At 32.1% G+C, this 22,081-nt stretch overlaps 1 protein-coding gene across 1 annotated transcript; it reads right to left on the bottom strand.

The window, feature by feature from the left end:
* Nucleotides 1–7,592: 7,592 nt before the first annotated feature.
* On the bottom strand, nucleotides 7,593–21,315 carry LOC120135482. Its single transcript, XM_039151755.1, has 4 exons — nucleotides 21,209–21,315; nucleotides 20,822–21,058; nucleotides 19,923–20,141; nucleotides 7,593–8,434 (listed from the first exon to the last, which is right to left on the bottom strand). The coding sequence occupies exons 1-4, from the start codon at nucleotides 21,281–21,283 to the stop codon at nucleotides 8,228–8,230; spliced, it is 738 nt and encodes a 245-aa protein (XP_039007686.1). The 5' UTR covers nucleotides 21,284–21,315; the 3' UTR covers nucleotides 7,593–8,227.
* Between the last annotated feature and the right edge of the window lie 766 nt (nucleotides 21,316–22,081).

Below are 22,081 nucleotides of genomic sequence, written 5' to 3'. Positions count from 1 at the left end.
TTGTAATATTTCATTTTAGCCATTAAATGATGCTTTGTTTTCTTTTATTTCGAGTACTGATGTTTTAATATTTTCAATTTAGTCATGTTATTGTACAATGTGTTATTATTGTTAATTTTCGAATTTGGTTACAATGTTTCCAATTATTTTATTTTGGTCACTATAATTTATATTTTTATTTATTTTGATTTTTAATATGTAATTTTGGATAATTTATATTTTAGTTCTAATGGTATGGGTTTATTATATTTTAGTGTTTGAAATGTGATGTTTTTATATTAGGGGCTGTATTATTTATTTTATTTTATTTTTTAGACGTTTTCTCTTTTTTTATTTCAAAATTTACCCCTTTTTAATTTTTTTTATTTTTATTTACTCAATTTCATTTATCTTTATTCATCTATTTTATTTATTTTATTATTATTCTTATACTAATATTTTTTATTTTTTATTTATTTTTTCATATTTATTTTTATTTTACAATTTAGCAATATTTTTTACTCTTTAGGGGAATGTTTTAATCAATCGAAGGTAAGTAATTTGAATTTGGTTTTTAAATAGTACCGAAAGGGAAGTTTAAGAGTGTTAATTCTTCCTTTACTGTAACCGACTCTCGAATCTGATATACTTCTGGTAAAATGCAAATTAGGTAAAATGATGTCCGATCAATCTAACTATTTTTTAAAAATAATCGGTGACGACTTTAACCATTTTATTCGACTCGAAAACCAAGTTTAGGTCTACTTGAAAGACACGACAGTAACTATATATTATAAATTTTAATTTAATAACCATAAATTTATAAAACTCAAACTAAACTTACTATTTATAGTTTATCCTTATATATTTTACCAATAAGACAGTAGAAACTTTGAACAAAAAGTTGTAGATGTAGATGAAGATTCCCAATTGATTTGACAAGACAAGGGTTGCATTGTGAGAGTTGAAGTGATGTAGACGTATGACCCTGACCATTCATCCAAGACCTTCACCCCTCCTACGCAACTCTGTCCCGCACCAGCTAACAGCTCTATATAAATGCAAAGCCGAGAGAGAGAGAGAGTTTTACCCTAGAAAACGGCTAAGAAGCCGTACGACCACGTATCAATGCTCCCATCAACACCCAGTGACCCTTTCTAGTCGACACGAGTCAAGAACCCCATTCTCACTCCTTTGTTTTTTGTTTTGTTTTTTACAGTCTACTTGCAAGCACAATTCTGCAGGCTTTAGTACTATTCTCCACGAGTGGGCAGGCAGGGAGCGTTTGTTTTATCTTATTTTAAAGGGTACATTACATATTTAATCATCTAATTATTATTTTAATTTTGTTTGGTCATTTATTTATTTTTTCATAATCATATTTAATATTACAATTTTGATATTATTTTAGTCCCTCAATGTTAAAAAATAGGTTAACTACACGTTTTATACATAAATTATTACTTCTGTTCCGTTTCAGTATCTAAACTTTATTTTTTTTCAAAATCATACATAATGTTTAGTTTATATTTCAATTTGATAAATTGTATCACAACGTTAAAAAATTAACATTGTTGTTGATATGACGTTTTTTTTTATTTTTTTCAATAATGACATGACATTAACTTATGATGACACGTTAATATCATTTCTAATTTTTTTAACGATGGGTATCAAAATGAAACATAAACTAAATGTTAAGTATGGTTTTGAATTAAAATAAAATGTGGGTACCAAAACATAATAAAAGTAATACTTTAGGTATTAAACTTGTAGTTTACCATAAAAATAAACAAAATTGTTAATATGATAATTTTTATTTTTCAATGAAATGTCACATTAACATCGTGGTTAATTTTTTAATGATGACGAAAATGAATCAAAACGTAACTTTAAATAAGATTTTAAAAAAATTAATAATTAGATAATCAAAACCGAAGGGAAATGATACTTGGATGATTAAATATGTAGTTTATATTATTTAATTAGAGGGGGGGTAGGGGCACTGACTCTCACGTCCCAACATGACCATCTGACATACACACTACTGTTTTTTATTTTCTTCTGTTTTTGTTTTAATGAAGAGTCATTGATGACTGCTTGATGTTTAAAAAGACTTGTCTTCAAAATCAGAAAGAAAGATTAAAATAAATAGAGAATATCGCACGTCTCTTCCATCAGTTCTCTCATTCCTTTTGCCGATAGCAGATAAAAGTCATTGATCAATCTCTTTGCTTTGGTTGTACGTACGTTAAAAGAAGTGGAAAAAAAAATAGCCGGAGGATAGAGGCTGCAACGTCTGAGAGTGAAGATTGTACTCGACAACTTTATAGAAGAGCATATTAATTTTGTCTGTGTGAGTCTATAGTTGAAACTGAGAGTTGGAGTTAAGTGAGTGTCAGCCGAAGCAAATGGCTCTCATTAGTGGTTAGTGTGAGGGAGTTCTTGGATCTCATTTGACCCCACACGCACCTTTCCTTGGCATTGCCAATGGCATTCTTGCATACCACACATTTGTTTTGGAATCTGGGATTGCCTTTAAACACTAATGCCTGGTGCTAAGAGGATGAAAATTTCTAAAATTTTATTTCAATAGACAATGATAAATGAACACATCAAGCGGTCGCTGTGATTAAAGCGAGTGTTGTTCTCTCTTAAGATCCTGGATTCGAACGTCTACAGGTTATGTGTATGTTGTCAATGGTTAAGAAATATTCTGAACATATATAATCTTATAATCATCAAAATTATTTAAAAAAGATAAAAAAAAATCGTCTACGCCATAAATAAAAGTTCTCTCTAAGGTTAAGTCATGATAACATAAAAAAAAATTATTTCTAAAGTTATAAGATGACATCTTTAGAGTAACCATTGATGATAATTGATGGGAACATGGATGAGTTCCACATATATTTATTGATTATTTGCTTATTAGGATTATAACATTTGTCTTCTCTTGATCAAGAGAGCATTATAAAATAAGCGACGAATGTTAACCCCTTATACTCAATCCAGAATTATAACAAATTCTTGCATTGATCATTAAGATGACCCAAATGATTATATAAAAATTTAGATCACGTATAATCAAATTTAATCAATTTAATTATTAATCAAGTTCATACTTTTTTTCATTAATAATCAAGTTCATATTTATTCTTGTTAAAAGCACATTTTCAGAAATAGTTGAACATGATGACGATGTCCAAAAATAATTTATTTATAACTCCTATATCACAATAAAAAAAATATTAATCAGATTGTAAACATAGAAACAATTGCATAAAAATTACAATTCAAATCTTTTATCACCAAAAGCATTGGGAATTTGCCTTCCACTCCCTAGTTTAGCTTTAGAGCACATACAAACAATACTAAGCTACTCAATGAATCGAACCAGCTCAATGATTTTATATCCGATTGTGATGATAATATACTGATACTAGTTCTGCAAGTATTGCTGCATGTCATATTGTGTGTCTACATTGGGTTTGGGCTGTACAAGAGAAAGATTATGGCAATTTATCGCATCAGGTCATTGCTCCAAGTGTTTATTATTCGGGTGGACTCATACATTTATTTGAGCTGTGTACTATTTTATCACTATTTTGTGTACTTTATAATATTGAGATATAGTAAGTAAATTTTAAATTTTTAGAATAATTAATATTTTAAATGTATTTTAAGACACAAAAATTGAATTTTAAATTATTTTAATGATCAATGTGATCTTCCAGATTTGACCGTAACTTTTGGGGGTATAAGGGTTTACAATAAAACTGCACTAATTTTACATACACGCATAATTCATTATTTAATTAATATTTTCATAATCTAATTGTTATATTTAATGTTCTGTTCACTTTGATTATGTATATCAAATTTTGTGTAAATTAAAAATGTGCAACAATTTTGTTTGATATAAAAACTTTCAATCATGTATGACAAGTTTTAGTTGTTAAGATATTAATCAGACAAAGAGTTATATGACACTTCTAACGATTTGTTTGTTTCACAGAAAATAAATTCCATAAAATTAATTACATTTCCTGGAAAATAGATTCTAAAAATTATTTTACGGTGTTTGGATGGTACATGAAAACCATTTTCCACTGATTGATAAATGTTTTAAAAATTATTTATTATAAATATCAAGTATAATACATAATATTATTTATTAGAAAGTAATTAAGATAATTAATTTTAAATATTAAAATAACTTATTTAATATTATTTGTCAATATTATATTCTAAAATTTATTAATAAATATATTTTATATATTTTCGTAATTTAACAATATTATTTTATGAAATTAATAAATAAAAATAATTTTATTAATGACTAATTATATATTATTAAAATAAAAATATATAATATCATATATTATTATAATATAATTTAATATATTGTTATAATAGTAAAACATATAATATTATATTATTAAAATTATTAATAATATATTTTAATAATTAATATTGTTATTAAAATGATACAAAAATAGTATATTAATATTAAATATATAAAATAATATTATTTTAAGTATTTAAGCTTTCAAAATGAAAATTTCAGAAAACAACATACGGAAAATTAATTCGTAAGTCATTTTCTAGAATACACAAAGGAAATTTTGTTGACCAAAAAAATGAATTACGTTAACCATCTATTTTTCACTAAACAAATACTAGAACATGAAGAAAAAAAAGTTTTCTGAAAAATCAATTACAAGGAAACAAATAAACCCTAAAACTATACTAATTTTACTCTAATGTAAGTGGGTTTTGAGGGTAAAGTTAGGAAACTTTTCATGAGGATAAAGTTAAATATACATTCTTGAACAGTCAAAATGTAGCATCATAATTGTTTTAGCTGAAAATTATATATATATATGAAGATTAAATTGAAATCTACCGATTTTGGTGGGCCAAAAGGTAATTTTATCATTTCTTTAGCTTTAAAATAGAAAGGACTAAAAATAATTTTTACTATTTAGGAGTCATGGCCCCTGATATCCATTTGCCTTTTATTGACATTTTAATAATCTAAACTTTGAATTTAACAATATAATTATATTTGTCATATGTCAATTTCATATATATATATATATATATATATATATATATATATATATATATATATATATTAAATTGACATATTATACGTGATATAAATAGCTGAATATTTTTTATTTACTCAAAACTTTAATATGCATGATTTACAAGAAATAATATAAAATTTAACGGTTTATTGTTTAAATAATAATCATAAAAATATTATAAAAATCATTTAATTTTATACTTGTTTGAGTGGATCCTGTCCCAGCATAGGATACTCCTATCTTACCCTAAATATACTACCTTATTCCACGCATAATGTTTCATGTGACAAAGTCAAATAATTAATTAAGGCAAAAAAGAGAAGATATTTCAAGTAATGGGATTCCATCTATCTATTTAAGATGATGCATAAATTTTTCAAAAGAAAAAAAAAATTGGTGTAAAAAGTACCTAGTTGATACCAAATTAATTAAAGCAAGCACTATTAATTCATAAAAAGAAAATACATGATCATATTCATACCTAATTATCTATCTTGAAATTTGAATATCTTTTAATTATTTATTTATTTTAATGATTATACTTACCTTAAAATTTTATTTGTGTTTATTTCATACAAAATTTCATGTTGTTAATATATATGTGTTCACCCTAAAAAAATATTTCTGAATCCACTGACTGCACCAAAATCTTTATTTTCGTAGCTTTCAAAAGTTGGTACAAAAGTACAGTAAAGGAGGGAGTTGTGACTTCCATGTCCATGCAAAAGGACACAAGAAGATGATGGATAGAGAGAAGCATAAACTGATGAAGCAAATAAAGGGTTACAAGCAGGAATTAATGGAAGAAGAGGGGCCAAATGCAGATAAGGGAGACAAGAATGGGTTTGACTTGTCATATCACTTGAGTGCCCTCTCTTTCCACACATTTATGGATGGCCTCCTTGCTTCATGCTTCCTGTCTCATGCTATTGGATGCTTAAGGCATCTTCATTTGCTAATACGTTTTCTTTGATACTAGACGCTTAGGGCACTCATTTGAACATATTAGTTTTTAAAAGCCATATTGTAAAAAATATATCTTTCAATTAGATAGTCATTTTAACTCAAACATTTTATTTTAAGATAAAAAGATTTATTTGTGGATGAGAATTATTTATCAAATTAATATGTATCTATTCAAAACTTTTCTTAATATATTAACAGCGTATAAACCATATCAATGCAACATTTTTTTACTACTAAAATTAATTTTGTACAAAGGTATCGTATATTTTTTTTATATCTTGGTTCAATTAATCTAGTTAGACTTGGTCAAGACTTGAATAGTATGAAGTTTGTTTTTATTCCTTTTGAGAGTTTATTTTACTATGAGTACAAATATCTTGTTATGAGTGGATATCAATTTCAATAAAAAAGCTTGATTCTGTTGAAGCATATTGCATGATTCTATCTTTTCAAACATATAGATTAGAATTGATTTATTATTCTATTCTATTATAATTAATTTACCTTTTTTGTTATCATGCTTATATTATTCTAAATTGTATATTTTATCGTATTATATGACAACATTCTCTCTATCTCTCTATCTACATATATTTGATTAGCCTGCAGTAAATATAAAGTGATATATGTTTGAAAGATTTTAGTCATTTGACAATAAACACTTATATACATCCTTTAAATATTGAAATTACTTAGTTCGTACGACATACATTTTAAATAATTACAAAAGCACTTGTATTCAAATCTAAATGATATAATAAGTGATTATAGAAATGTATGCATACAATCAATGACTAACGAAATACTGATATTCTTGGCAACCAAAAAAAATACTGATATCCTTACGGTTGTACTTAATTTCATGTAAACGGCTTATGCTACAGGGCTGGGATTCTGGTCAGTAATTATAGAAGCCAAATTCATCATTGAAAACCTAAACCCATTTTCATACAATTTGAATTCGTTCAAGGTTTGTTTTATAAATCATTAATGTAGTGACAATATTTGGTAATTTGATACCCAAATATGTATAGAGTCTAAAATTGATACTTCAATCATTACTCTCGCGGTAATTTAAGTTTGTTTTGTAAAACTAATATTTATTTATTAAATTTTATTATCAATATTCATATAAGAGCAGCATATAGCAACAACATTGATACTACAAATTTTAATGTTCATTGTATTCTCTGTTTTTTTATTTTACCACTAAACAAAAAGTTTATATTATTTTAACATTAAACTTTAGTTTAAGCTTCAATCATATCATTGGGTATTGTGTTGTTAATTCGATAACAGCGTAACAATAGACAGTGATTGCCGACGTAGAAATCTTTTTGCAGTTTTAACACAAATAATATATGTTTAAACTACCCCAAAACAATGTTTTGTTTCAACATCCATATCATCATCACACATCATTGCATTAATGGCTGAACGATATAATGGAAACGTAAACTCTAGTTTTTCTCTGGTAAAGTGATCCAGTCTAATACAATACATTGATAAAACCAAGCGAATATCTACACAAACAAGCAAAGGCACTTATCTTTCATGCAATTACTACGCCTAAACAATATAAAATACATCTTTTCCCCCCATAATAAAAGATGATACACAAACACCTCTTTTTGTGGCCGCTATAGTTTGTAAATTCCACTGCCAACAAATGAAGTATAAAACAATCAAATTCAAGGAGCATACCGAAGGAGGAATTACGATCAAGCTAATTTCGATATCAACATCACACCACCACCAGTTTTACTCCTTTATGACTACCCCCTACATCTCACCATGGTACCAGCCAAGATCCGTCAATTACCATATACCCGTCAGCCAGCAATACACTAGAAAACCATATTCGTTTTTCTTTTCCGGCCTTCCGGTTGCAAGGAAGTGAGGTCAAGGAAGACACGACAAGTACGGAAACAAGAGTAAATAGATCAAGGATGCTAATCGATTGAAGATCTAACTAAAAGATCTAGGAAAGAAGTGAGGTCAAGAACAAGAAAGCTAAAGTGCTATCAGAAGATAAGCCATAAGTAGCCACATGGTGGAAGGATTGAAGATGAGTTGAAAGAAAAAGGACAGAGAAAGACAAGCTGTGCCATGAAATAAAATACAGCACGTGTCGTCAACTGAGAAAGAACACAGGGCTTATCTTCATTTTGTATTACTAATTTAGCTTACTGATCTTGTTCACGTTTCATGTCATTGTCGCTGATAATCTTCCCACATAAAGCATCGTTCTGCACCTTGAGTACTTTATTTTCGATTCTTAATTTTGCATTATCCTCTGCCAGCTGTGGTAAGTTACTATTAAGATCGGCATTTTTCCTCAAAGATGCATTTTCATCTTTCAACTTCTCGTTTTCAAGCCTCATTGGATCAGCCTACAATAAAAATTTTAACAAATGTTAAGAGAACCCATCAAGTAGTTTCAGTTGTTAAAGAAAAGGCTATTCTTCTTAAAGGTTTTGAGTTCGAGTAGCTGTGTTTGCAAGGTGTTTATGCATTGTCAATGATTAAGAAAAATTCTGAACAAATACTATCTTGTAATCACCTAAAATATTAAAAATATATATATATATGTTAAAAAACTCATGCCATCATAAATCATAATTAATTATAACGTTTCTGCAGATGAGCCCTTTTTATGCTTTTAAAATGAGTTTAACATTCATTTGAACAAAAACCTACAGGCAAAAGTGACGCTAGAAATGTAAGAAAATTGTTGAGGGCACAAATGCAAATAAACTTTCAAATATAAAACTTTGGATATGGCTTCCACGCTGACGAAGTTGTTTTAATAAAACATTAGACACGACCTCCACATCAAGAAAAGTCATGAAGCCATTGTTAAGAATGACTTTTATATTGAAAATATGTGGAGTTAAGCTTAAAAGGTTTGGCAGAATTCTAGTTTGATCCCCTTTTGGGACGTCTTGGAGCATGACTTGGAGACTCAAAATAAGAATATTGTTAATAAGTTTGTTTTTAACCTTTTCTTGGAGTGCAAGTGTTTTTCCCCTTCTAGTTGAAGAGAAAACGTACTTGTATCTAGACATACAACTGTGATACCCAACAAAGACTGCAATAGAACTCACTATTATCGTAATCACAATAAAAGTAACGCAATTGAAAATGCATCTCAACCGCAATTTAAATTTTTGTTTGTGACATGTTCTTTCACGTGTCTTTTATCCCATTACCCACATTTTCTTAACCGTCCATTCAATAGTTTTTCTTTGAGAGGGCTATAAATATAGGTTAGATTGTTTCATTTGTGAAGCTTTGATCTTTTGGTAAACTTATAATCTAAAGTTTTCTCTGCAAAATCCTGTCTATAATCACTCTAACCACTACAACTTCCACCGTATATTCATCTACTTAAGCCATCCAAGTGTAGAAAATATAATTTACTGGAAAAAATATTGGGAATTTACATGAATTCACGTTACTATAATCAGATAGATACAATGGAGTTTTATACAAGTGATGATCTAGAGTCCTAGCTAACCCAAGTTCTAGCTAAGTTAAAATTATCTTTATCTAGGGTAAAAAATTTATTTAACCGTAATATAACGCACTCTCACTCAAACTGGATTATTGAGGGACACATTCTTGACATCTAGTTGATGAAGAACCTAATCCTTATTTATTGCTAAGGAAAGTAATACTCTCAAAATGTTGAGTTTTGCAACCGGAGCAAAAATCTCTTGATAGTTTACTCCATAATTCTGAGTGAACCCCTTTGCCACAAGTCTAGTCTTATATTGTTCAACACTGTCATCCGCCTTGTATTTCACGGTAAAGATCATTTGCAATCAATTGGTTTGAAGATTGACAATAATTCAGGTTTTGTTACTTTCAAGCGCTGAAAGTTCTTCTACCGTCTTCTTCCACTCGGGACTTTTTAACGCTTCTACTATGTCTGGAATGCAAATGTTGTTTACTTTAATTGTAAAATTCTTAAAGTCAAGTATTAGTTTACCATAAGCAACAAACTTATTAATGGGATGAGCTGTACACCGTCGTACTCCCTTCTTTTGAGGAATCAATAACTCACTAGTATCAACCAATACATCCACGTTACTCTGATCACCTTCTTCACTTTCCAAGGAATTCAAACTTGGTTTATGTTCTTGACAATGCATAGGCGATGTAGGGACTGTTGGGACGTGTTTTGACAATCGTTTGTAAGGTCACTCTGGGAAATAAATGATGACACAGATGGGCTTGGTGTTCGAGGAGAATTCAATGGGTTCATGGTTTGGTTTAGGTCTATTTGACCTTCATTGGTGTCAAGTGGTGGTGGAGTTTTTTGTAGTTTCAAAAGGTTTATATTCAAGGAAAGTAATATCCATTGAAGAAAAAACTTTCTTAGTAGGAGAGTAACACCTATAACCCATTTGAAAAGAAGAGTACCCCACGAAGACACATTGGATTGCCTTTGGATCAAGCTTAAACCTAGACTTGGCATGATCATTGACAAAAGCAGTACAAACAAAGACACGAAGAGGAAAACAGTAGTCAATGGTTTAAAATGAGAAAAAATTGAGTAAGAACATCTTGTGGACACCGAAATCATAGAACTTTACTAGGCATGCGATTAATGAGATAAGTACCAGTTAAGACTTGAGAGAGCCTCACCCCAAAGATACTTCTAAACGTTAGTATAAAAAAGAAGTGACTTGGTAACCTCAAGAAGATGTCAGTTTTTTGGCTCAACGATCCCATTTTGTTGAGGTGTATTGACATAGGAAGCGAGATGGACAATTCCTTTTTTCTAAAAGAAAGACTCCAACAAGTGAAAAATATTCACTACCATTATCAGACTTCAAAATCCCAACAGAAATTTGAAATTGGTACTTGATGATCGCTTAAAAATGTCACCAGCCTCTGATTTATCGCGCATGGGAAAAGTCTCTGTCTTACGAAAATGATCATCAATAAAAGAAACAAACCAACGAACTCTATTTAGGCTTTTGACACAAGATGGACCCCAAATGTCATTGTGTACAATCACAAAAGTTTTAAAAGAGCGATGGGGGAAAGATGATATGAACTGTGAATTTGTTTGGCAAGATTTTATTAATGAAGAGTTTAGGAAACAACTTTGAAAGATAGAAAAAACTAGGAAGACCTAACTTAAAATGCCATAAAATAATCTCAGCATAAACATCATTAGGTGATGGAAATTCGAAACAAGACACAATACTAGGGTTTGCTTGAGTATGAACTGGAGGAGGGGCTTCAAGAATGTAAAGTCCACCATGAGGCCTAACACTACCAATCACCATCCCGAGCTCGAATCATAAAATTCACAAATATCAAAATTAAAACTAGTGCAACACAAGTCCGTAGACAATTTACTAATCGAAAGAAGATTGCAAGTCAAATTTGGAACATAAAAAACAAAGGATAAAACAATGTGTGGATTGATGCGAATAGAGCCATTACCAACAATAGCCGAAAGCGAACCATCAACAGCTCAGACACTAGAGTACGAGACAGCTTTTTAAAAATTCTGAAATAGTGTGAAATCATCCGTCATGTGATCACTAACCCCGGAATCAACAATCTAAGAAATAGAATCAGGTGAAGAAGATAATGGAGCGAAAGAGGGGCTACCTTGACGCACAACACCTGCGTGTTTGGGCTCGGAAGAATACTGGAATTGAACAAAAATTTGTTTTCGCTCCTCCATTAGTTGTTGACTAAAGGACCAACTGCTGGCAGCATTGACCGTAGTAGAATTACCCTAAGGTACACACTGTGAAGGTTGTTTTCGCTCCTCCATTTGTTGTTGACTAAAAGACCAACTGCTGGCAGCATTGACCGTAGTAGAAGTACCCTAAGATGCACACTGTGAAGGTTGTTTGGAAGGCTTCTAGTCGACTAGGTGCCCATAAAGTTTCCAGCATTTATCATGAACATGCACAACCTTTTTGCAATGATCGCACCAAGGTTGACCCTTCCTAGAACAAGAATCACCAGAAGTGTGCAACAACAGAGTAGAGCCTTCAACAGCCGAAGTGGGAAGCATGAAATAACACCTGCTCTCTTCGTGACGAACCTCGGTAAAAACCTCTCGAAGCAACAAAAGGGGTTTAACCTACAAAATCCGACCACGAACCCCATCGAGATTAGTCGTCTAACCAGACAAACTGGAATACACACCGTTTCTCAAACAGTCGCTTGAAGAGCTTAGCATCCTCGCCACAACGTCAATTATGGGATTGAAAGAGATCCAATTGCTGCCACAATCGAGAAAAGTGAGTAAAATACTGCGTAACACTCATATCACCTTGCTTCAATTCATTAATATGACACTCAATCCCAAACAAAGCAGCAAAACTGTCAAGATTAGAATACGTCTCTCGTGTAGCATGCCAAATTTCAGAGGCAGTAGCATATAACATAAAATTTCACCGACTTCAGGCACCATAGAATTGAGCAACCAAGACATAATCATGGTGTTCTCATTTAGCCAAGTCTCGTAATGAGGATCAGAAGAATCGGGAATTAGAATATATTCCGAGAGATTTTGCTATTTTTGGCGACCCGTGTGTATAACCAGACCGATTGAGACAAGGGAATACAGCTAACACCATTTAAGCGATGACATGTGATAGAAGACGAAGAAGAGTCAACAGCATTCAGGGGAGAAACAAAGGTAGCAGCCTCCATAAGAACCTCAAAAGAGGTGGTAAGAACCATCGTGGTCGGGATCTAACCTAAACTGATACCATGTTGAAACTATAATTTACTGGATAAAATACTGGAAATTTTCTTGAATTCCCGTTACTGTAATCATATAGGTACAATAGAGTTTTATACAAGTGATGATCTAGAGTCCTAGCTAAGTCAAGAGTTCTAGCTAAGTTACAATTATCTTTATCTACAAAGTAGGCCGCTAGAGTTAGTGATAAGATAAAAAACTAGTATTTACATGGTAAAAAACTTATATAAACGTAATATAACTCACACCAAGACCTGCTCCGATAATCCTCTCTGTCATCTCTCTACGACTCTATAAAACCCCCCAACACTAGTTCCTTCTTCACAACAAAGGAGTAAGGAAAATGAGCATCTTCTAATTCAAAAATGAAATTTCAAAACCTTCAAACAATTTGAGTACAAAAATAAACCTAACAACTCTCAAGAATTTTAGACTACGATGAAACCATTGGTAAAATTTGTAGGGTATATTTTTAAAAGCGATTAATAAAATTCTAGAGCAATAAATAAAAAAAATATAGGAAGATAAAACTTGACAAGTAGATTAAAAATATCCAATATAATAGTTGATTGAAAAAATAAATAAATTTTGAATATACTAATTAAGAATGAATATGGTGTTCAAGGATGTAGAACCATGTATCATTGACAACTCTTTGGTTGCAATGTTTAGAGTCATAATAACATGATACTAGGTCTCTTCTTTTATAAATATAGTTGAAAAGAGGTCACATGGATTAGTCATCCATATAGAACAGAAAAAAAGAGGAAGAATCTAGCCATAACCAAGTTCTTGTCTTTTGAAATTTGCATTTTAAGATGAGTGGTAAAGATTTTCCTAAAAGCTCTGATCCAACTTGATTGATTAGGTTAATGACAGCATACCTACCACTAACTGAATTAGACAAAGCCCATGGAATATAAAACCTTTGCAAATGAATTATAAAAGGTTATAACTATAAAACCCTCATGGGAAGGAGTGGGATCTGGAGGTGAACCATTCCTTTATTTCTCTTATTCCTAAGAAGATTAACCCGGAGGGGATGGGGGATTTTAGGCCAATTAGCCTTGTGGGAGGGCTATACAAAATTTTGTCAAAGGTCTTGGCTAGGAGGTTCGGTTTATGCATTAATGACATTATTAGTCCGGCCCAATTTGCTTTTATCCGAGGGAGGAGCATTCTGGACTGTTCCTTTATAGCGAATGAAGGAATCGACTTCTGGAGGAAGAAATGGTTGAAGGGGGTGGTTTTTAAGGTGGACTTCAAGAGAGCATATGATTCAGTTGATTGGTTGATTTTGTTGAAAATTTTGGGTAAAATGGGGTTTGGCGAAAAGTGGCGTTCTTGGATGTTTCAGTGTATGTCAACTGCTTCAGTTTCTGTTTTACTGAATGGGACTCCTACTGAGAAAATTCATACAAAAAGAGGTCTTAGACAAGGATGTTCGTTATCACCCTTGTTTAATTTGGGTGGTGAATTGCTTCATTTGATGTTAACTAAAGCAGTGGATTTGGGTCTGTTTTCGGGTTTTGAGTTGGGAGCTCAAGATCGTTTATTCAAGCTCTCGCACCTACAATTTGCGGATGATCTTATTATCTTTTCAAAGGCTTCAATTCGGGATTTGAAGAATGTTAGAAGGGTGCTTTTGATTTACGTGCTATTGGTGGGGTTGAAGATTAATCTAGTCAAGAGCAAAATTTACGGAATCAATGTTGAGGAGGATGTGCTTGTTGACTGGTCTAAGGAAATTGGTTGTTCAGTGGGTAAGTTTCCAGCAGATTATTTAGGTCTGCCTCTGGGGTCTAGGAGAAATTCTGTTGCAATGTGGGAGCCAATAGTGCAGAATTTTTATAATAGGTTGTCGGGTTGGAAGGTGAATTCTCTAGCATTAGCAGGGAGGGTGGTGTTGATCAAATCTGTTTTGTGCTCTCTTCCCACTTATTTCCTTTCTTTATTTCGAATTCCAGTTTCGGTGCTGCAGAAATTAAATTCTATAATGGCAGCATTTTTATGGGGGGGTCGAATGATAAAAGAAACATACATTGGGTGAATTGGGGTTTGGTCAGCAAGCCGAGAAGGTTGGGGGGCCTAGGGATCCCGAACTTAGCTATTCTGAATAGAGCATTGTTGGGTAAATGGGTTTGGAAGTTTGCCTCTGAAAAGGATTCTTGGTGGAAGAGAGTAGTCTGTTGTGTTAATAATTTGGACCCGAACTCCAAAAAGGTTGAGAGTTCTTTGACTGCTCGTGCCTCTTGGATTTGGAGAGGAGTGATCAATAACTTCTTTTCCAATGATGGATTTGGTGTCTGCATTAGGAGTAATTTGAGGTGGAAAACTGGAAATGGCCATTCTGTGGTATTTTGGAATGATGCTTGGTTGGGAGAGGTCCCCCTCAAAGATTTGTTCCCTAGATTGTACACTCTCTCGACGAATAAAGAGGGGAAAGTAGTGGAATTTAGGGAGAGTCATGCTGCAGGCTGGGTGTGGGATATTCAATTCAGAAGAAATCTGGTGGATTGGGAGGTTGATCAATGGTTGCATCTGATATCTTTGGTGAATAACACCTCTTTGTCGCATGATGAGGAAGATGGTTGGATTTGGTTTGGGAATGGAGAGGGCTGCTTCTCTACTAATTCATGTATCAAGAGTTTCTTTGACTCGGATGGTATTGAGGGGAATCAGGATTTTTGGGACAGAAATGTTTGGGTAGGGATAGCACATCCCCGTGTTGAAACCTTTTTATGGCAAGTAGTTCATCTGAGAGTGGCGGTTAAGGAGGAATTGTTAAAGCGTGGAGTGGCTGAAATTGAAGATTCCTTATGTCCGTTGTGTGGCAGATTTGGTGAATCTGTTTCCCATCTTTTTCTGCATTGTGAGGTTGCTTGGGGACTGTGGGTCAGATTTTTGAATTTGTGGAATGTTGATTGGGTGATTCCTAATAAACCTTTAGATTGCATCACACAGTGGGACGAGCTTCTTCCGAATTCTATTATTTGGAAATACATTCCAAGGGCAGTCTTGTGGACGGTTTGGAAAATTAGGAATGAAGTTATTTTTAAGAAAGGGAAGTTGGATATGGTGTTGTTCTTTATTGCTCGGTTTAGAATAGTTTCTTGGTTTGCTGCTAGTTTTGATTCGCAGATTCCTTTCGATTCCCTGGTGGGTGATCTAACACTTGCTGATTCAATGGTCAGTCACAAAGTAAGATCCAAGCCTTCGTGCTGGGTTCCTCCTCCAGTTGGGTTCATAAAGATTAATGTTGATGGAGCAATGGTGAAGGGGTGGAACAAAGGAGGTATAGGAGGCCTGATTAGGGACAGCAGTGGTAAGTTGATTCATTGGTTTGCTGAAAATGTTGGGGGAGGTCCCCCGATTATGGCAGAACTTCTGGCGATTAAGAGGGGGTTGGGTTTGCTTATTGATTCAGGTGGGGTTCGTAATCAGAGGATTATTTTAGAATCAGATTCTTCCAACGCGCTGAAGTGGATCAAAAATCCGGAATTAAGCACCCCTTTATTCCAATCATTGGTGAAGGAGATAGTTTCTACTATGGAAGGGTTGGACATTACGTTAAGGCTTATCTTGAGGGCTGCTAATTGGGAAGCGGACAGATTAGCTAAAGATGGTATAGGTTGATTTGCTGTCTTAGTATTTGGGGAGTTGGTGTGTATGTTTCACTTTGTTACTGCAGATTTTGGTTCTCAGTCTTATGTTATTAGTGACTACGATGTCCTGCTGATAGTGGTTTTTAAGTCTTATGCTTTTTGGGAAGTTTTGTTTGTTGTAAGGGTTGGCTATGTACTATTCTTCTGTTTAATATAATTATAGGCGCTCTTTTCCTCCTTTCAATGCCCTTCATGTTACTTTCATAACATGGAGGGTAAAAAAAAGGGGGTTTTTACGAGGCCTCATCTTCTATAAAAAAAAACTATAAAACCCTCATGCATCAAAGCTATGTTTCTAAGATGTCCCTATTTGAAGTATTGTTGAGACAAGGCATTGAGAATCATGCAAACTAATACATGCTAAGCCTTCTTACGTAAGTATTATGGAAGTAAGCAATTGATCTCATAGCTTGAGGTAAGATACTTGGAATGATATGCAATATTTGTTAAGGAAACAAGTCCATTGACCACGGCCAGCATGCACCAGCAATGCATAGAGACTAGTACATATTAATTCTTATGGAAGTCAGTTGTCATGCTCATAGAATGAAGCAAATGAGATACTTGGGATACCATGTACGTGCTTTTTTGGGGATGCAAGTCATAAAGATGGACAGCATAAGAACTCCATTTGGTATGATCATTCAAGTGTCTATGAAAATTTTCTCCAATGGTAGCCATGCAAGTGGTCAGTTGACTTGTGTTACGAGTTGCTATTGTAGGCAATATTAGTTTTAGAAAGAAAATATTATTAGGCTTACTTTTGCAATTATTTTTATGGTATTAGGAGATCCTTATTTGAAAGTATATTTATGGCATGAGGCATCTTTATTTAAATTCTTTGTTTTCAATTTCCTTAGTTTAAGTGTTTTATTCAAACAAGTAAACCTATATAACATATATGTTAAGAGGCTCATTGACAATTCAAACAAGTAAACCTATATAAGTATATAACATCTATGTTAAGAGGCTCATTGACAATTCAAACAAGTAAACCTATATAAGTATATAACATCTATGTTAAGAGGCTCATTGACAAACAAAAAAATTAAGTCAGAATTCTTATCAAACTCCTAAAAAGATTTAGGTCTCTTTTTTAACAAGTCGTAAGATTTTGAGCTCCCTTTAAGGAGCTGAAAGGTTGTAGTCTCTGTTTGATAAGTTAAATTATCAAACCAAAATACAAGATCGAAGTAACTTGTCACGCTAACTTATCTTGTACAGTCAATTAAGATGCCTTGATTTCTCATGAATAGGTCCTAGATAAGGATGCCAATGGTAGGACTACTTTGGAGTGCCCAGAAAAATGTTAAAATAATTGAGTGATCCAGAGAATATTTACCACTTCAAGTGAGTCAAAAACCATATCCCAAAATGTTCTTTGTTCAGATTAAAGGAAAGTACTTAGCCAAAGCATGATGAATGGAAGAGAAATAATTTCTCTAAATTCATGTAGTTAAGTTAAAAAAAAAAAAAGCTAAAATAGATCGATGGTGAGTAGACATTGTACCATGCTCAATCATTATCCACGAGATTAGGTGAAAGGATTGAATTAACAGGAGAGATTTATCAGTAAAAGGTTTCTTCAAGGTCACTATGGCTAAAATATTGTTCATCATCATGGTGGATTGCAAGATCTTGCTCATAATCTATGCGCATAAGATCAAGACTTTTGAGTTAACTATAACATGCTTATTGTCAATTTAGTGGGAACTTAATAAGTCATACTCATCAGAATGATGGGTTGAATTTAAGTTAAGATTCAACTAAGTAAGACTTAATTGAATAAAAGATCCAATTTTTAAAAGTTTAAAACTACAATAAGACTATAAAACCCTAAACCCTATGACCTAAGCTTGTTGCCTAAGGAATTGAGCTGAATTGAACATTTGGGACTTGAAGAATATGAGTTCTTCAAGTAGGAATTCCAAATCAATTGTGACTCCCCCAAATCCTCTACTAAAAATAGGTGGCTGACCAAGCTTTGTAATATTCAAGCAAATCCTGAGCATTCCATTCGATCTTTGAAAAAGAACGAGTTGTACTTCATGTTTAATTTCTTTTCAAGAAAAACTTAGTCCCCTCTATGTTTTCTTGTGCAATTTTGATACCTAAGATAAGAAACATAAACCACTCAGCCAAGTTTCCTTGAGTTTCTCCAAATTAGATTTTGTTTTCTTAAGCCACAACTATTTGCTTAAACCACTTGGCCAAACAAAAGTAAACAATAGTCTAACCTAGAGAAGGTATCGACTTCCATTTGTGTTAATCACCAGTAGAGGCAAAGAACTTAGATTTGCTTGTTTGGAGACAAGCTCTTCAAGAGGCTATGATGTGTAGAGATCGTCAAGGGATTCAATTGCTAATGAGTACCAGCTTCAAAGAGCACATAGATCTTAAACTAATTATCTAAATAAATGTTTTCAATTTTACATCTGCTTATTAACTAATTGTTTTAGTTATACACCATTGTGATCCAAATCTGCACAAAGTTGGGATGCTTTAGGCCAAATTCAGGTCGAGTGGTACCATTGTTCCAACACTTCCATGTCTACAAGTTATGCTTGTTACTACAATTTATCATGTGAATCTATGTTTTAGCATCTACATTTCCATTTTCTTTCTCATACCGTGCAAATTCTAAAAACTTGATTAGTCAGACTAGCTTAACTAACCTAGGAAACAACATAAATCAATATACATTCTTAATTACACTCATATAGTAACCATCATTAATAAATACAAGATCTTGGGGCAGCTGGCATGTGAGAAAAAATTGCACAGGAAGTGAGTGGCTCCATTACAAAAAAGCTCAATTTTTCAGCAATAAAAAAAATCAATGTCTTGTTTAAAAAAATTAGTTAAAAAAACTAGAAACTAAAATATCAGAGGAGTGGTTTTTTACTCTTCTAATTTGAAAAGGAGAATTTATGTATCAAATCTAAATAAATTTATTTGATTAATTAGTAAAATTATGAATTAGATTAGCTGATGCCACCTGATTCGCGACACTAAATTCAGTCTAAGACATTATAAATAGTATAAATACTCAAATTTAAAGTTAAAACGTTATTCCAAAATCACTAGTAAATACTCAAACTCAAACTATTATTCTAATATCACAAGTACCCTGTACTTCTTAGATTTAAGAGCAAGTGTCAAATAAAAATATTTCAACAGAGATACATTCTATTCTTTCCAACTTTGTTCATAAACTTAAAAGAGCTGAACCTCTACCACATGATATCTAGATATGTGTTAAACATAAATATTTCAATAAAAATGAAATCAATGCAAAATGGCTAATACATGGAAGACAAGTACTACAAAGGCTTGAACCTCTACCACATGCTATCTAGATATTTGTTCTCACTATTAAAAGAAATGCATAATATAACCGTTATTTTCTTCAAGCGGAATGGAAAAAACATTTGACATATATACTGAGAGTATAAGAAAGTGGAGACTTACTAAAAGCCCTGAAAGAGTTTGCACAAGAACATTTTGCTGCTCATACTCGCGCTTAATCTGAACAAAATCACTCCTCAACTTCTCAATCTCATATTCTTGATCTCTCAAAGTTTGATTCATCAAAGAATTAGCTTCTTTCAAGGATTCATTCTCTATCTTTAAAGAATCATTTTCTCCTTTAAGGTTCTCCATATTCGATTGCATTTCTGTTTTGAGATTCTGTGTAGAAACAAAGGAAAATAACATATCATACGTAACTCAAACTACCCGCCCTAACTCCCTAATCCTTCATAATCAGAAGTGATATTAAATCATTCAGTACATTGAAATTTATCTTTAGAATTTCCTTTTTAATCTCTCACTCAATTTAAACTCTAAAGCTTCTCTCTTGACCTACTTTGAAAGATCAAAACAGAATGCAAAGGCGAAAACAGAATGAGATCAACTAGAATATTTATTGCTGGACTCAATTTAATTAATAGTTATATTTTCTTTTAGAAAATATTTTGGAATTGCATACGACCATTTAGACCTGTCTATTTGCATTTATAGATTAGTGAAATCAAAGATAACTTTCATACAAATGAAAAGTAGTTAATTAGTAATAAGTTCATATTTTGCCTAGTTTATATTCTATTTTCAGCATAAAGAAAGAAGTAAAAGTGCAAGAAATTTTATCCCTTTTCACTCAAGGCAGGTCCAGGGATGGTGCCGCCACCTTAAGATTTCAAATTCTCCTATAATTTAGTTTTTTTTTTCTTTTTCTTTTATATTGATAATCTGTTTCCGCCTCACTAAAATTTTATAATTTCGTCCCCTAGCATAAAATCTTACTTCCGTACCAGCGCAGGACCCAAATCTTACAAGATAAATGAGATCAGAAGAGAAAGTAAACTCACCCTGCATCTTTCCCGATACGCCTGATCAATTCTCCTTTTCCTCATAGCTCGTTCTGGTCCAGATAAGTTTGAAACGTTGCGTTTCAAAACCGAACCATTGGAAAAGTTTGGAGATTGAAACGTTTGGGGTGTGCTAACATTACTGATCTGCCCTGGCGCAAAATCACTGCTTATCCCAGGTTGATTTAGGTCCTGAACCCAGTTGGGCAACAGTATATGATCTATCAGATCATGATACTGGTTATATGAAAAATATAGAAGATAGTTGTTTAGAAGATCCATCAAAAGGTAAACAGAGAAAGGTACAAAATTGAATTCATCTGTAATAAACAAGTCAAGTAAGAAAGAATCTACGGGATTAAAGCATAGAGAAATGAAATCGCTTACCTCTTCATCAACATCGGAGCAGTTTTCGGATTGGCGCTTCTGAGTGTGACGAATCGTCGGAAAAATGTCGTCCATGGATTTGGTTTAGGTTTAGTAAACAGATAAGAGAGCATTTAAATAAGAACACAAAACTAAGTCCAACCGGTCGATGGTCCGTATAGAATGGATACATAGTCGCGAGAGATCGAGCGAGTTAACTCTCGCCTCACTTTTTATTTTATTGTTTTTAGGTAAATTACATGAATAATCACTTTTATTTTTAATTTATTTTATTTTGATCATGTAAAACTTATACTATGAACAAAGCGATGAAAGAAGAAATTGAATTTTATTAAAGACTTCAAAGATGATCATTTGGATTTACTCTTTATATAATGTGGTAACCAATAATTTAATCTCCTCACAAGTAATCAATTGACTTAATTGATTTTAAACTGAAATATAAAGTTTAACATGATAAACCGATTAAATTGGTTTTTTTAATATTGTTTAAGGGTTAAATTGATTTTTTTAAGTTTAAAGGATTATTTATTTTTAAAAAATAAAAATATCTTAAATTTAAATATAAATATTTTAAAAAATAAATATAAAAATACTAAAAATTAAATTAAATTACTAAAAAATTAAATATATATATTTCAAATACTAAAAATTATATTATTTTTTAAAATTAAATATATATCATAAGTTATAAAATAATAAATTATAAATTACTAAAAATAAAAAATAAAAAATATTTTTAAAAATATATATTATACATGATATATATGTAATATATTGCCAATGCTCAGTACATGGTTAATATATGATCGTTTGCTTCCTTGGTGTTGGCAGTCATTATAAATGGAAATGAGGAGGAAGTTGTTGGGAGGG

This window comes from Hibiscus syriacus, unplaced genomic scaffold, assembly GCF_006381635.1.
Source record: "Hibiscus syriacus cultivar Baekdansim isolate YM2019G1 unplaced genomic scaffold, ASM638163v2 tig00110610_pilon, whole genome shotgun sequence".
Taxonomy (NCBI): Eukaryota; Viridiplantae; Streptophyta; class Magnoliopsida; order Malvales; family Malvaceae; genus Hibiscus; species Hibiscus syriacus.
This window is presented reverse-complemented; position numbering and strand designations above follow the sequence as displayed.

Coding starts and splice junctions, on each gene's coding strand:
- LOC120135482 (XM_039151755.1), bottom strand. CDS start 21,283: ATGGACGACATTTTTCCGACGATTCGTCACACTCAGAAGCGCCAATCC. Junction 21,059..21,208: donor GCTCCGATGTTGATGAAGAG/GTAAGCGATTTC, acceptor TCATATAACCAG/TATCATGATCTGATAGATCA. Junction 8,435..19,922: donor AAACTCTTTCAGGGCTTTTA/GTAAGTCTCCAC, acceptor TTTTTATTGTAG/GCTGATCCAATGAGGCTTGA.